At 35.2% G+C, this 16,806-nt stretch overlaps 1 protein-coding gene across 10 annotated transcripts in view; it reads left to right on the top strand.

The window, feature by feature from the left end:
• The window catches only part of Rfx (regulatory transcription factor Rfx), a 342,716-nt gene extending 326,557 nt beyond the window's left edge, over positions 1-16,159 (top strand). For all 10 annotated transcript variants that reach the window (XM_081742843.1, XM_081742844.1, XM_081742841.1 and 7 more), the window contains 3 exons: positions 3,603-3,805; positions 6,962-7,115; positions 13,236-16,159. In XM_081742843.1, coding sequence (XP_081598969.1) covers positions 3,603-3,805; positions 6,962-7,115; positions 13,236-13,448 — 570 coding nt within the window. In that variant the 3' untranslated portion in view covers positions 13,449-16,159. The remainder of the gene's footprint in view (positions 1-3,602; positions 3,806-6,961; positions 7,116-13,235) is intronic.
• Positions 16,160-16,806: the final 647 nt, after the last annotated feature.

Raw genomic sequence — 16,806 nt, 5'->3', positions numbered from 1 at the left:
GAAGATCCAATACTCCAACGTGACATGGCATAGAGATTAAATGTAGTGCAATTCACTATTAGTTACATCATTTGTCATCGTCTGGGCTGCAGTGCGTACGTAAGTGCCGGATTCACAACCTCGTTCCGCGTCACATTGCTCAACGTGAGACAGATTGTACGAAAGGCGCTTGGTTGAGTTAGAATGGAAGTTGGTGTTCACATTGAATGAAGCCCACACGCATAATGCTAACATTCGGGAAATTACGTACCGTGATACTTTTGACAAGGGACGTACCGAACTTTATAGCAAGTGGACGGTAAATTTCTCGCAGAGAATCATGATTGTCACTAAATATTGTTACAATGGGAAGTTGAAGGTGGGCAAAAGCGTGAAGGTGATGTCTGCCGCCTATTTCCAGGAATCCTTCATAGCCCCAATCTGTCGGAAAGACATCCCTTGTAGGGAACGTACAAGAACCGGGTTTTCATCCACATATACAGAATGTCCAGCCATACCGCCAAGTCGTCCCGCCGGTTTTCCATGGCATTCTCTTGAAAAGTCGTGACGCCAGTTCAATGGATTTCTACGCATTTGGACTGTTAAAACATCTGCAACATCGTCGTCCCCGTTACCCTCACTGGCCTATGGAAAACTTATAAGGAAGAATGGGATGAAATCTTATTTCTTTGGTGTAATTTAATTTGTTGCAGTGGAAATTACTATGTGAGGTGATAGTTCATAATGCTAGTGGACCGATAAAACACAACTAATTATAGTAGCATGGCTTTTCATAAGATCATACATGTTAAAAATCAGGCAGATATAACCCGATGAGCATTCTGGAAATTCATGAAGATCAATGTGATATTCATACCAAAAGTACCAAATTTACTTGTTATCTCGCATGGCGCCACCTGTTGAATTTTCAACGTTAAAAGGTGTTCTATTGGAATTCAGTAAAAACTCAGGTGTTCACTTATAACCGAAAAACTGGCTCATCTAGAGTTTTCGTAAAAATATAGGAGTTTGTTCGTGATGCAGTAACTTTTATTTTCACTTTGTAATATTACTAATACTGATCTAATTGAAGTAGCAGACTACGGTTTTTCACAGAAATAGTATATAGTAACTAACATTTTTGGCAATTATTTATCTAATTAAAAAAGTTAATATGAGAAATAGTCTTAGTAGCAATGAGTTGAGCACATCAAATAGTATTCGTGAAACTGTATAGAACGTACCTTACTGGATTTCCAAATTTCATCTGTACTTCTAAATTTCCATCTTCTCTTCGATATAACACGTAACGCATACAGAGTAGTAAAGCATACGAAACGGTAACATACAATCTATACTTAGGAACTAATTACACTTCAAATTAAGCCTCTTCGCTACTCTGTAATAGAAAAGTTAAAATACTGTTAAACATCTGACTAGTTCTTGAAGACTTAACCAGTTCGTTTTTTTGCAGAATATTTGAACTGAACAAAATGGTTAGTGGGGAAAAAATGCATTGTCAAGAGTGCCCGATGTCTAATTATATATGTTGTAATAATACACTAATACATTTAATTTCCTTTTGTTTTATTGTGTTATTATTATTATTATTATTATTATTATTATTATTATTATCTACTAATTTGGTGCATGCGGTTTAGCCTCTTTTGAAAATTTGCAAAGTACAGATGAAGTTTGAAGAAAAAGTAAAGAAAGTTCCTCACGGTTTGATTGTACTGCTTTCCTGCGTAGCCATAATTCAATTATATGCTGTAGACAAATGAGATTCAATAGTGTTTTAAAGTATTTTGACAGCAGAAAGTATGGCAGCGTATTCAGTAATTGATAGAAATGTCATGTATCGAGATGTTTTTAACATATATTGAGCCATTTGTATTAATATGTGATATAATTGTCTTTTAATCTTGAATTATCTTTACCTATTTCTACCATTTACCCTTTGTATGGACCTAGAGAGTGAAAGACAAATGTGAAACTGATCTAATTTTGTGTTGAGAAATGTGATACTATGTGCGTGAGTATATATGTGTATGTGTGTGTTCGTTAGCATGGAAGTGTGTGTTTGTGTGTGTGTGTGTGTGTGTGGAGTAGCCTATGAGTCGAATTACTTTAGTTTATCCTTAATATTGATTGATACGACTTCTATTCGTGTTCCTATTTGTTTGTTTTTGTGTACTATCTTATTTTAATATGAATCTATCTGTCTAAGACTTTCTAAAATTTTAAGTAAATATCTTCAAGGAAAGACTCAATCAAAAATATTTGTTAGTTAAATATATACTAGGACAGTCAAAAACTTCCCGGAATGTTCTTATAGTTTTGGCATTTATGATATAATCACAGTGAATCTTGTAAGTACAGTCCTTAGTTGTCTATCTAGGTAATTATGAATTTGACAAGCGTGAACGAGTCGAACAAAAAAAAAAATAAATAAAATAAATAAATAAATAAATTAATTAATTAAATTAAATTTTTGAGTTTTACGTCCCACGATTATGCCGGTTAGGCTAAAAGAGACGGTGATGATGAGTAATGAATGAAATGGTGGAATGAAGAAAGTGGGAGGAAACGGGAGAACCCCGAGAAAACCCACGTACACGGTGTTTGTGCACCACAAAACGAGTCGAACAAGTAGTGTACCAAGTGAAATTGGACGCAGGAGTGTAGTGATTAGTTGGCACAATGTCACAGTTCGAGCAACGCGCAAACATCAAGTACATCTACAAATTGAAGAAATTGCTTCAGATACTTTGATAGCATTAAACAACTTACGGTAACAATGTTTTAAGGGGGGAAAAAATGGCCTCAAAGGTACCCGTTTCGCCACCATGGAAGATATCAAAACCAAACGTGACGACTGAATTTCGGAAGATACAAAAGAGGACTATCGTCTCTGTTTCCAGCAATGGCAGGAGTAATGGAGCAAGTATGTGTGTTCCGAAGGTGCCTATTTTGAAGTCAATTAAGTAAATGTGTACTTACATTGTGGAAATAAAGAGCTGCAACAACATTCCGGAAAGTTTTTGACTGCCGTGGTATTAGTGATGTGTGTTTACATGTAAAAATAAGTTTTATGTTTACACATAAACAACATTGTCAAAATATAAAATTGTAAGACTACGCAATATACGGATAAGACGCGTGATTCTTTTTTTGCTTGGGTTTGTGAATAGTTGCCAGTAAAAGTCTGTGCCTCATAGTAAAACTTTCTTTTATCAGTAACATGGAAATAAATATAAATATTTGGGTATGTGTTTCAGTCAGCTGAAGGGGACGTGGACGAATATAAGTAACATCAAATTATTTTAACTTTTTGAGTCAGTTCTTGTAAATGCTGTGATCATTGTGTTTTAAGATTTTAAAATATTTAAATCATCAGAAGGTTTAAAATCACACGATTTTAAAACGATTGTATTTTATCATTCATTAAAATATATTTTTTAAGTAAATATAAATGAATTTCACATAAAATAAGCCTGTTGCATAAATATTTATGTCTGCAATTGTTGCTAATGTTCGTATATAATAATGTTTCACATTGTTAAGATAAATGGCTGTTAATGTCATTGAGAATTCCGTTCATTAGAATATTTCTTGCGTAGGCATCCTGGGTATGTCAATGTGACGATGGTGTTGTTCAGCGACTTGAGGCGGATTTCAAAGTCACTTTGCAGCAACAGAATTCACTGGAGCAGTGGGCTGCCTGGCTTAAAGGTGTAGTTTCTCAGGTGCTCAAACCTTATGAGGGAAAGCCTAATTTTGCCAAAGCTGCAAGACAGTTTTTGTTAAAGTGGTCTTTTTATAGGTAAGTGATCATTTTATGAAATGCGCAGTACTGCATTTTATGAAAGACTTTAAAGGTGAAATTCGTGTGATAATACACTTCATGAAAACGGTTCACAGTTGTCTAAAACTGTAAAAGTTAAAAATAATAATATTTTCTTTGTTACTATGCCAGCTAGTGAATTAATGTACCAGATAATGTCCACTCAGTGTGAGCTTTCTTTTTCTTTCATCGACAATTCAATTCACTTATTTCCTTTGTTTATTTCTTGCAAACAGCTTATTTACGTTTCGTAGATGTAATAAGTTTTATCGACAACATTTGGGAGGTGATTTCTGACACCAAGATAAGACGAAAAGTACAGACCAACCTGGGTACACAAATGCTTCCTTTCGGAGTTATAGGCTGTAGAAAACATAAAAAAATGAACTTTAAAGGTCCATAGCTTCAAAACTATGGTACCTACCGTAGTCGGGTCAAGACTTCACTTAGGAACTAATATGTGCGCTATTCGAAAATACACGTTTCAGAATCCTAAGATAGTTACGCAACAATTTTTATAGAGGCTACGGGCATATAATTTGAAGTACTCACCAACTACACCTGTAAAAACTGTTGCAGAAGTACCGCAGGATTCTGAAACTTGGATATTTAGATAGGGCACATACTAGTTCTCAAGCCTATAACTTCGAAAGGAAGCATTCGTGCACCCAGGTTGGTCTATACTTTTTGTCTTAACTTGGTGTCAGGAATCACCTCCCAAACGTTGTCGATGTTGTTTTGAAACACCGTGTATATACAGGGTGTTAAAAAATTTGTCAATATTTTGGGAATAGATTCCTCACATCAAAGTAAGAAAAAAATTCATATGGACCAGTGGTCGGAAGTGCATAGTTTCGTAGTTATAGGGAGCCGAAAACGTGAAAAAATAAACTTCAAAGGTCCATAGTTTTACTACTATAGGACCGATCATAGTCGAGTCAAGACATCACTGAGGAATTAGTACGTGAACTATCCAAATATCCATCTTTCAGAACCTCCGATACTTCCACGATCATTTTTTAGAGAGGCTGTTTGGGAGTACTTGATCACTCTCCACCTACCTTCCTGAAAATCGGTGTGCAAGTACTGGAGCATTCTTAAACGTGGATATTTGGATAGTTCACATACCAGTTCCTCAGTGATGTCTTGATCCGACTATGATAGGTCCCATGATAGTGGAACTATGAACTTCTAAATTTCACGTTTTCAGCACCCTGTAACTCCGAAACTATCCGCTTTTGAGCACAGGTCCATATGAACTTTTTTTTTTTCATATGTTGATGTGAGGAATATTCTCAAAATATTCTATATACACACACACACGAGGGTTGACTTTTTTTCTCCAAGTTCTGATAAGCTATCGGAGGAGAATCACGGAGATAATGAAACACAAATTAGTCAGATCTGTTCATTGGAGATCCACATCCTCCATATTGAGTACCGAGTGCCTCGAAGCGCCCATCAAGGGTGGCCTGCATGATATAGTTCGATTTCCGCAGACAGCTGCTGACTTCTCTGAAATTCCAAGATCAGACAGTTCCGAAACAATATTATACTCCGAAATCATATTATACCCCTTTCAGGAACCACGTGATTCATGTGTTCATCAAGGTCGTCTTCCGCCACAGATATCCACCTTTGACTTCTCTCGTAGTGTAGGTTGGTAAGTCTTTCTTTAAATTCGATTGCATTCGATACGGTTTCACGCTTACTACAAACACTGATTGAACAGCAGAGTCTATCTTTTGGTATGGAGGGTGTGCGATCTCCATTGAACAAATTTGAGTAATTTGCATTTTGTCATCTCATGTGGTTTTCTTCTAGTGGCTTACCGGAGCTTGAAAAAAACCGGCCCTCGTATATAAGTGTATTAAACCGTAATATCATTTAATTGTTTCCTTTCTGTCATCTCAGCTTCACATATTTGCTGAAATCTTCATCAGAGCTAATAATTTCAGAAGAAAATTCGAACTGCTGTTTTAATATCACATACCTTCGTGTTCTTTCGCTTCCATTTTATCCTAATATACAGAAATTAACTAAAAAGTCTTACTATGTATCTTGCGTCTTAAATCTGACATATTTGAAAGAGAATAAACTAATTAAAAGATTAGTATTGAACTTGCGAACACTTCTGACAATCGTCAACAAAGTTACCATATTATAGCAATGTTAAATTCCAAATTTGTCTAGGTATTTTTTGATGTATAAAGAAATTCTCTTCAAACAGCAGTTTGAATTTCCCTCCGAAATCTAAAGTGATTAGCAAAGACTTCAGCAAACATATGAAGTTGAAATGATCGGAAAAGGAAAAATTAAACGCACTTCAGGTTTTTTATTATATAGGTATATTGTGTAGAGTGGCATTTGTTTTATTTTAGTTCAATTTTTATATAATTCGTTCCGTTTGTGTGCTTCTGAAGATAGTATATTATTTTTAGACACTCAAGAATCCATCCAGTCCTTTACACATACCTCACTGAAATCGACTGCGAAAAACCGCTTCTCGATATATCTTGTCATTTTCATCTAATACCTATCAACAGACGGACGGTCGTAGCTGTTCCTAAACTCTGGTACTTATGTATGGCATAGTTTGGAAGTTCAATAATGTAATTAGTTTTTCCGGTGGATCATTGGTGTAACGTTCATCTCTGAGAAGAAGGGTTTCTGTGGCCCTGCTTAGCGTAGTAGCTAACTCTCTCGCTTTTGGTGTGAATGGTCGCAGGTTGGATTCCCGATGGGAACAAGCGGTCGAAAAGCTGTAATAGCTTTTTTTTAGACCAACCATTATAAGTGAGGTTTCTCCTGGGTTTTCTTCATTCACACCAGGCGAATACCGGAATGGTACCTAACATAAAGAGGTCTCACATGTAAGGGGCTTAAGACCATAGGTGCCGGTAGTGCCCAAACATACCTATAAATAAAATAATGAAGGGTTCTTAGTTTGATCCCAACGCGTGAGTTGGAGCGGACATGTTTATTGTTTTTCATCCGAGTTCTCGTTAGGGCATAATTGGAGGGTTGAACTAAACATTAGATTTTTTTAAACCTAAAATTCCTTAGTCTGTTACGAAATTATTATGTCCATTACTAGACATTTTATGGTAATGATTTAATCCTTTTTACTTGTAGCTCAATGGTGATTCGGGACCTAACACTGAGGAGCGCTGCAAGTTTTGGCTCCTTTCATCTTATCCGTCTACTCTATGATGAATATATGTTTTACCTCATTGAGCATCAAGTAGCCAATGCCACAGGGGAGACACCGATAGCTGTGATGGGGGAGGTAAGTTTCATTTTTACACACCTTCGAAGAGCATAGCGTCAGTGAGACTCCTAGAATTTAAATTATGATCTTCTAGGTGGCAAATTTCTTATATATATATATATATAATGGTTGTACATTTAAAAAAAAAATACCCACATCATAATCTTGTACATATTTAGGGTTTCAGAGTAGAACTGCAGGAATTTAAATTTTTATTTTGGTGTAAAATTTGCTTTACACATGTATGAAAAAGGTGAGTCTGCATTAATTTCAGTGTGAAGCATAGTTGTAAAAATGTTTACTGTCGTATTTTATTATGTTGCATTCAGGCTACTTTAGTATACAATTTAATTTTACACTAAAGCACCGAAGTTGGGCACTACTCTATATTCAATATTAGTTTCCTGTAACCAAAGAAAATGCTATGGATAAATTATGTAAGACACCTACAGGGACGGGCCTACGGAGAGGGTGTATACGCCCCTCTAACCTGGATACCTCTGTAAGTTGAACATTCTCTTAACTGTCAAACGTAGACATATTTCGCTTTAACAAGAAGCATGACTACATACAGGCTTGTGGAAGATGTGATTACAAGCTCAAATAAAGTGGCATCACACACTGCTTGTTATGCCATGGTGATCGCATGTTATGTGCTTAGTGATTCTAAACATAAATACAGGGTGGTCCATAAGTCTTAGTACAGTGGATTATTTTGGAAACAAACATGATTAAAGCAAATCTGACGAGCGGAGGACGGACTTGCGTAAAAGAGCTACCGATTGATGAATGCGTGGTGAATGGTGGCCATCTTGGATCCAGGTTATTTTTTCAAATGGAAAGGTAGGCATGTAACACATCAATTAACACTGTTTTTGCAGGGGAATGCAGTCCTGCAAGCAGAAATGCGTTATCGTGTCCCGTTCCGAAGTTATGACGCCCCAAAATTCCACCTGCAGGATGTGCTCCACATGTTGCCCGTCCATTGCAACATACAACCGGAGTCTCTTAATCCAGTCTTCCTGAACCCGTAACAACACAGCAGGGATGATGCTATCACAGGCGTCCTAAATACGTCCCTGTAGGTGTGCAACATTCCGAATCATCTTCTGATACACTAGGTGTTTTAAGTGTCCCCATTAAAAATACAAGGGAGTGAGGTCCGGCGACCGGGCTGGCCACTCCACAGGGTCTCGTCGACCGATCCAACGTCCAGGAAAATGCAGATCTAAGTATTCCTGCACAGACAGCGCAAAGTGCGGTAGGGCACCATCTTGCTGAAAACATCGCGGCGAGGTGGCATCAGGGCGGAGAAGCAACGGAAACACCAACTCCTGTAACATGTCCAGATATCGGACACCATTTAGGGTGCCAGGAATGAATAAGGGCCTATGATCGACGTGTCGAGTTGTCTTGTGCTGCGCTTCGGACTTTTCACACTCGCAGCAAGCACCATTGTAGATGTCTCCTCATCTGTCGCGGTTCGTGAAGGACCTGACCGTGGTCTGTCGGCAACATTACCAGTTACACTGAATTTCCTAATGAAGTAGCTAACGGTGTTGTGGCTTATTGCAGGTCTTTCGGGGTGGCGCGCGTTGAAGTCCTAGGTAGTCACATGACTGCTTCTTTCCCCAGGATGATTTCAATTCTTTCCTGCTTCGTCAGTGCCATCTCGCTCTACCTGCAACGAAAAGAAAACTTGTCAAATTTGGGGTGTCACGTCTTTCTTGCAGCGTTAGTGCCATGTCGCTCTCCCTGCAAAGAAACAGAAAATCGTCGACTTCGGGGCGTCATAACTTTGGAACGGGACATGATAACGCATTTCTGCTTGCGGGACTGCATTCCCCTGCAAAGCATAGTGTTAATTAATGTGTCACATGCCTACCTTCCTATTTGAAGAAAAAAGACTGCATCTGAGATGGCGGACATCAAGATGGCCGCCATGCACCACGCATGCATCAATCGGTAGCTCCTTTACTCAAGACGCCCTCCGCTAGTCAGATTTGCTTTAATTAAGTTTGCTTCCAAAATAATCCACTGACTAAGACTTATGGACCACCCTGTAGATGTAGATAAAATTGTCTCAGATTAATGTATTCACTATTTATTTGTATTTAATCATATAATGCAAATACAAAAGTAACTTCTGTTGTATTGTAAACCTTAAAGTATAAATGTTCGAAATGATGGCCGCCAGCGGCAAGTCATCGTTTACAACTTCCGCCATAGAGCGGTATACAGACGTGAGTGTTGCTAGTGAAATGGCAAACTCTCGTTATAGCCACCAAATTTTGAGATTTTTCCACACACATTGTGTCCGTTATTGTACATCAAAAGAAGTCAACGAGTGTTGAGGCCAGAGAACGAGAAAGGTATCCCACAAAACATCTCGGCCCTATTCATGTCTATAGAAACGTGGGATCGAGAAAATGTCTCCATCATGATGAATATAGTGGCACACTACCCTGGTGAAATCAGATTATATCACCGGCCTGCAGAGATACCAGCAATACCCGAACCGATTTCATTTTGCAATATTTTTAGCTAAGAGACATCTGTAATTAACTCTTCAAACTAAATAGGCCCAGTCAGTTCTCTGGACGATAGCCCACACCACATGGATATCCGTGGTGGAAGTATAGAATTTTTGAGATTGACTTAGTATCGTAATCCAATTGACAAACTACAGTAAAAGTTAATAAAAGCTAGTTATTTCGGCCAGCATCGGTTTCATTGAAAAGTAGCCAACATACAGGAAATATATGTATTTTAAAGCACTTACTATTATGGATAGGTCATAATGTACGCATTTCTAATGCAGTAATTACTTATAGTAATTTTGGGGCAATATATGCAAGTTGAGGAATTATTTAGCATAAGTGCAAAATGAGAATCTAATCTACATGAAATTTAATATACTTTGTTCCATCCTTTATCATAGTGTGTGCACAGTTTCAAAGTATCTGTAATGTAATTGAATAATAATGGTGTTAAATGAAGTACCCAAAGTGTGCGTTTTACCTTAATATTGGGTAATATGCACATAAATGTAAATGCACGACTGAGAATATTAATAAATCACTTTATATATAATTACAATATTTAACTGCAATACATATTACAATATTACAGACATGCAGTGTGTGTGTGTGTGTAAAATAGAAAACAAATACGTGGTCGACATAGGCAACTACATGAAAAATATAAATGTTTACTTATGCATACAGATATTGAATACAAACCTAGTTGACATTATTTTACATTTTTAAAAAAAAATATTTACATATGCCAGAAACAGACCATGTTGACACATAATGCCAGATGTGTTTACGATAGGAGTCAACATGTCTATGGCACAGTTAACCAGTTAACATTTGCCGCAAACTTTTTTTTTTTTTTTTTTTTTTTTTCAAATATTGTAACACGTCGTTTGTGGCACCAATGGAGACATTTCATACATCTAACACAGTCATTTATACAGCAAAAAGTGATGGTATTAAAACAGCTCCATCATTTCTTAATACACATAGGAATAACAGATGGGTAGATGTCTACTTATGTAAATGTTGTCAGCAAATTAATACGCTCACAAAGCTATTTTCGTGAAAAATTACAGGAAATATCATACATTGTCTGTTACTTTGTAAAAATGTCAAATATCAGATAGTTTTAAAAAAATATTTAGGCTTTTGCGCATGAAATGTTGTAAATGTCCCAAATACAATTACCACAAGTACATCTAGCAATTCAAAAGAAACGGCCGGAACTGATAAATAAAGAGGATATCATATACCAAACTGACAATGTTAGACCGCATACATCTTTAACAAGTCGTCAGAAATTGCGAGAACTTGGCTGGGAGGTTTTAATTGTCTCTTAAGTTTTAACTTCCAAAGACAGTATGTTTTAAACAACCTGATATACCGCGTAGCTTTGCTCATAGTAGAAAAATAACTAATATACATGTTCACTGACAATTACTACATATTTATAAACTAGGAAAATCGCCTCGGTGTTGAAATAACACGCTTACAGTTGTAGGAAATTGAATTGTTTAGCATTATCATTATTTCGCTGAATAAACGAGAATCTGGATCGAACTAAAAGGTGTAGCAAAAACCATAGTGGTTGTTTGGATAAATCAAGCACGGCTGAAATGAGCTTCAAGAGGGCCATCTTAGCGTTCATATCACAATCTTGGGATAATTTCTGCGTATGGATTTTTCCTTACATGGATGTGTGTATTTTACCCAAAACATACAAAAATGTTTGACAACAGTGAGACAATATTATCATCACCATGTGAACTGCAGCACACTACACACTGGTCTTTGTACTTCAGTGAGATATTCATACCTCTTGAGCTGGTTAAATACGCGAAGATTTTTTCTAATAACCATTTGCACACTATCTTGAGGTTACATCTAAAACTATATTTTTGTCCTACTTATCAGAATTTGATTTCTTCTTTGCAACAGCTCTTGTACTAAACACTTCTCCGTACCACACTCACCATATTGATGAATGTTGCCAATTACGGATTAAACATAGTACTTCGCATTTTCCCTGTAATTACCCTGTTGCCAGCGTATCAGTTTGTATCTTCTAAATAACATATATTAGAGCTTCGTTGTAACTATGTAGTTATCATATGCAGCTTTGACATAAAAGACTCTGGTTTGATTCCCGGTGAGAGTTCATGTGGTTCAGATTACACGTGAAGGCATAGGTCCACATCTCATATGGCCTCGGTGCTGAAATTGATGTTGAGCTCCGAACCAACCAAATAATACATAATAAAGTATATTTCTATAAAGTGAAAACATTACACGTAATATGTGAGTACTTAGTTGGCCAGTTTCACTCTGTGATATAAATATAGTAATTTGAAAATTCCAGTTACCTACAAAAATACTACGACACATCCTTTATTATTTTCTCTTTTCCGTCAATGATAATAGATGCAGATAAGATTGTCAGTTCCAGAGGAAAACTGACAACCATATTGTCTCATCCCTAGTGGTCTTTAGTTATGGATTCATGAATTGCAAGGAGTGTAAATGAGTTGTGATTATTTTGTTTTTCTTTGTTTTTACACTATAGAATGAATCCGATCATTTGTTATAAATTTGTTGCAAATTTCACAGGAAGAGAAAGCTTCGAACACCTGAGGCAATCAATAGCCACCCAGAACTCAGTAAATTTGTGTTGATTAAGGTGAAATATGAATGGGGCCTCTCTATTCATACATGCACCGACACCAGACATTAAAATAAAATAAAATAAACAGTACAATCTTCTCCTGTATTTTTGGAGAAGTTACTTTCAGTGGACAAGTTTTTTTCCTTCCAAAATGTAACAGTAAAAGATGTTTGCAAGAGTTTGTAAGAAATGAGGATGACCGCGTTCCAGCATATATCAGCCACATAGGAATAACATTGCTTCAGTGCGGTCAAGTTCCAAAAAAAAACAGGTGTCTAACTTAAAGTGCAATACTGTAAGTACTTAAGGTATATCTTATGGGAAAATGCAGGTTATACAAAAATGAACAATGCCAGTTTTAGCAGATGGCCAAGTTGAATTAAGAGGTGGAGAACTACATTTTACATCGACCTGGAAATCGTGAAAAATTCAGGGAATCCAGCTCACTTCGTAGAAAGTTCAGGAAGACACAGTAAATTCTATGAAAAGCTGGAAAACTAGGCAATTTTAAGTACTTTTTTTTTCTCAGAACTCATTTCTCTTTTAGCCTTACCCGGCTATTTGGTAGGAGATATTTTATGAAATAAATTAGTTTTGTTTAGTAATACCAGCACACACATATGCATGTACATGCATAGTAGATGAAGAATACCCTGATTTTGAAAATTTTAGTTGCTTTCTTACATTATGGAAATTTGTAAATCATGACCTAACAAACCTGAAAAAGTTAGGGGATTCTTGCTTCCAAATAAATTTGAGCCCTGGTTTTAGAATGCCATAATAAGTGGCAATGGGAAGAGATGTACCGACACACATTAATAACTAAAAGCATCTTGGCCAATCGTAGCAATTCATGGGTCAAGTACGCCAAGAACTTGAGATTTAGTTTAATAAAAATTTGTAGCATTTATTTCTTTCTTTTCGTTTTTCGGATAGAAGTCCAATCCGTCCAATTTGGGGGAGAAGAGCCTTGCTGTGAATAGCTTCAGCCTGCCGCAACCATCTCCTGGCACGCCCTGCAACGGAGGTGTGATGACCAACCATGTCCTGCCAGTGAGTGGAGGGAAGGTGGTGGCGTTATCAGGAACCAATATAATAGGAGTAAGCGGCGGGGATGACCATCCTTCCAAACGACTGAAGATGAGCTAACTGGGAAACCAGAAATATCTACTTTCTTTTGTTAAATGATTAAAAAAAAAAAAAAAAAAAAAAAAGAAATCCAACTTAATGACAACACTTCACATTATATTGTGAGTGTGAACAATTGAGTGCCATTGTTTTCCCCCCATAGACTCATTGTTTTATAAGTAACCACATATAGTTCCCAAATAAATAAATTAATTAAAAATATATATATTTCCTTCCTGGAACCAGGAAAAAATCCACAGTGGGACCAGATCTTTAAAGGAAAAAAGAAGTAATTTAAGGGTCCTAAAGATGTTAGATGAAGAGAGAAAAAATTAATATAAGAATTAAAAAGAGTGAGTGCACAAAACTATTTTGAAAGCTATCCAGAGTTTTAGCAAAGAGTGTAGTATTTTGTTACAAGCGTGTACTCTATTTGGTTTCATGGTGCTGTAGTTAAACCTCGTAAAAATAAAAGAAATATTCAGTGCGTAACGAGAAATATGATTCAAAAAAAAAAGAAAGAAAAGAAAAGTGGTTTATTTAAAATGTACTTATAATGCCACATTCCATAAACTACTGCACCGATTGGAGAGAGAAAAATTTTACGTGGGGGTGAAGAATTGAAAATAGATACGCCCTTACACTTTCATTTCGTTATGTGTGTGTATATATGTATATATGCATATATACAGTATATGCCACATTTAAAAATTCATTTAATGAAAACAAAATAGTTTTTAATGTGTGACTAAAGTGTTGCATATAAATTTGTCGTTTCAGACCCTTCAAAGGTGTCTTATATATATATATGATTTGCTTTACCGTAAAAGCAGTGAAACAGGGTGCAGTAGGATATTTATATATGTGTGTATAAAGAAAAAATATTTATATATAAATATTTACAAAAAAATAAATAAATAATATTTATTAACGAAAAGTGCGTACTTCCAAAAAGAAAATTATACCATTCCAGAGTGAAACGTTTTGATAATTGTGCAGGTTTTTTTGTTTCTTTTTTTCGTTGTTTCGTAGTGTTGTACAAAATATGCTGATTATGCAAAGGTTGTTTGTGTGAACAGCACCATGTTTCCGATCTATGTACAGGGAGTCACTATTTTTGTTTGATAACGATAACTAGAAAATTAAAAAAAAAAAATGTTCAGAGCTTAAAAAAAAAATAAATGCACATCACACCAAATCTTTGAAAGAATTCAATCTTCCTGCGTTTTGCTCAAAATCCATCCATCCACTTAAGTAATTTTTTATCCTCAAATATTGAACAAACGATAGTCTTATGGTACGGAAACATCCTTCAATTGCCTCTCACTAGGAACTGAATTATTATTATCTTCTGGATAGAAAGGGAGATTAGTTTTGAATCATGCTATATTGAGGGTTGTTTCCTCACCTCGTGATTTTGAGTTTTTTCCCGCTAATTTTAAGTTTTGAGTGAACCAAAGTTAGTAATGTATTCTAGTAGATTTTAATGTGAAAAATAAATAAATTTTGGTATAGTGTGCATAATTATATAGTACTGTATTGTATGTTTATAATTAATTTAAATTGAGTGGTTTGTCTATTTTATGTATATTTATTGCCCATTTTTTTAGGCACAGGAAAGATATTTAAAAGAAAAATATTTTTAAAAGCAAATTAAGTGATCGATGAAATGAAGGGATGGTTTTAAAGTTGTAGATTATTATGAAGAAATTTCTTGTAAACTGGAAATAAATTTTCTGCTTCTCCTACTTGGGTGTATTTCTCTATTTATAAACTTACTTTTCTTCTGTGTGTTAAACTCTTTTAACTTTTTCTGTCCGATGTTTATATAATAAACGTTTTAGAACCATTCCTTCTGAAAATTCGAACCTGATCTCAGAATAAACCAGTGTAGAGGATATATATATATATAGATATATATATACATGTATATAGAAAGAGGCTTTTCTTACTTGTGTCTGAAAACAAGGGTAAGAAAGATATGGTATTCCGTTAACCGATTATCGTGTGATAACGCTTCACTCCTAGTCGAAGAAAAATGCAGAGTATCAGCTTTTTATTAGTACTCTTCTTGTGCTCTGTCTTTGTTCTTGGTGATCCATCAAGTCAAGTTTTTTTTTTCTGTGCATAATAAGTCCAGAAAAAGAAGAAAAAAAGGATCCTGAGAAGAGAGGGGGGGACCGAGTAATAAATTTATATCTGGACAGGTGGTTTTATATTTCCCGCTTTGTCATTTTCATCTTTCTATTTTTGTAAAGAAAATTTCAGTCTGTCCTTTACTAAGTCTTTGCAGAACAGATTACGATGAGATTTGTATTTATTATTATTATTATTTAAATCTTCTGTTGCATATATGCACTTGTGATAGGTACCAAAGATTCTTCCATTTCTTTGTTATTTATTATCTGCGTCTAAAACTTTTTTTTTTTTTTTTTTTTTTTTTTTTTTTTTTTACAAGGTTTGTGTTATTGCTTGTGCCATAATAAATCAGGAAGAGGCATAGCCTTTGAAAGTGGTCTTTTTTTCTTCTTTTTTAAAAAAAATTTTGAATACATTGCGTTGACTTAGAAATGAAGTGAAAACTAATAGAATTTTTCCAGTTCATTGATGTTATTATTTGTATCAGTTTTCTTCATATTCTTTTAAATAAAGCAGCTCCATTATTACATATGTATAAACCTTTTCTTGTAGTGTTCATTTCTCTCTATTATTATTATTATTATTATTATTATTATAAACAAATTGCACAGTGTTCTGCGTATAAAAATTATTTGAACTAATGTCAGAGTGTATAAAAAGAATTTATTTTGTATGTTGACTCTCATATGTTAAGTCATGTATTTTTGGAAATGTGAATTGATTGCATGTTTTTGCTGTTTAACAGATAAAATATATATATAAATATATATATATATCTTTGTAGGATCCACAATTTTTTGTGTTGTGTTCTACATGGAAGAAGCAAAGCTAATAGTAACAAATTATTCATAGATAAATTACTATATCTAATTTCGGATTTTAGCAACACTTTTCGTATCAAATTTTCAATGCGGTGCAGTGCAGTGCAACTGTGCAATGATTAGGCTACGCTATGCAAAATTATCAGAACAAGTTATTTAGTACTTCGAATTTATTTAAGTTAAAGAAAATAAAAACATCTCTACCAATGCTACTCTCTATCTGCCCAAGTGATTATGTATGTGTGTATATTTTGTTTACATTATTAGATGGTAACGCATTGTTTTGTATATATTGTATGTATGTGTGTATTTGTGTGTGTGTACGTATGTGTGTCTTTTTGAATGCCTTTTATTTTCATGATAAAATTAGAATATGTATATAAATGAAAGAAATATAAATATTACTATTTCCCTTTTGC

The sequence above is a fragment of the Thermobia domestica genome, chromosome 16 (genome assembly GCF_964235325.1).
Source record: "Thermobia domestica chromosome 16, izTheDome1.hap1.1, whole genome shotgun sequence".
Classification (NCBI taxonomy): domain Eukaryota; kingdom Metazoa; phylum Arthropoda; class Insecta; order Zygentoma; family Lepismatidae; genus Thermobia; species Thermobia domestica.
The sequence above is the reverse complement of the archived record's forward strand: the minus strand, read 5'-3'. Positions and strand labels throughout refer to the sequence as shown.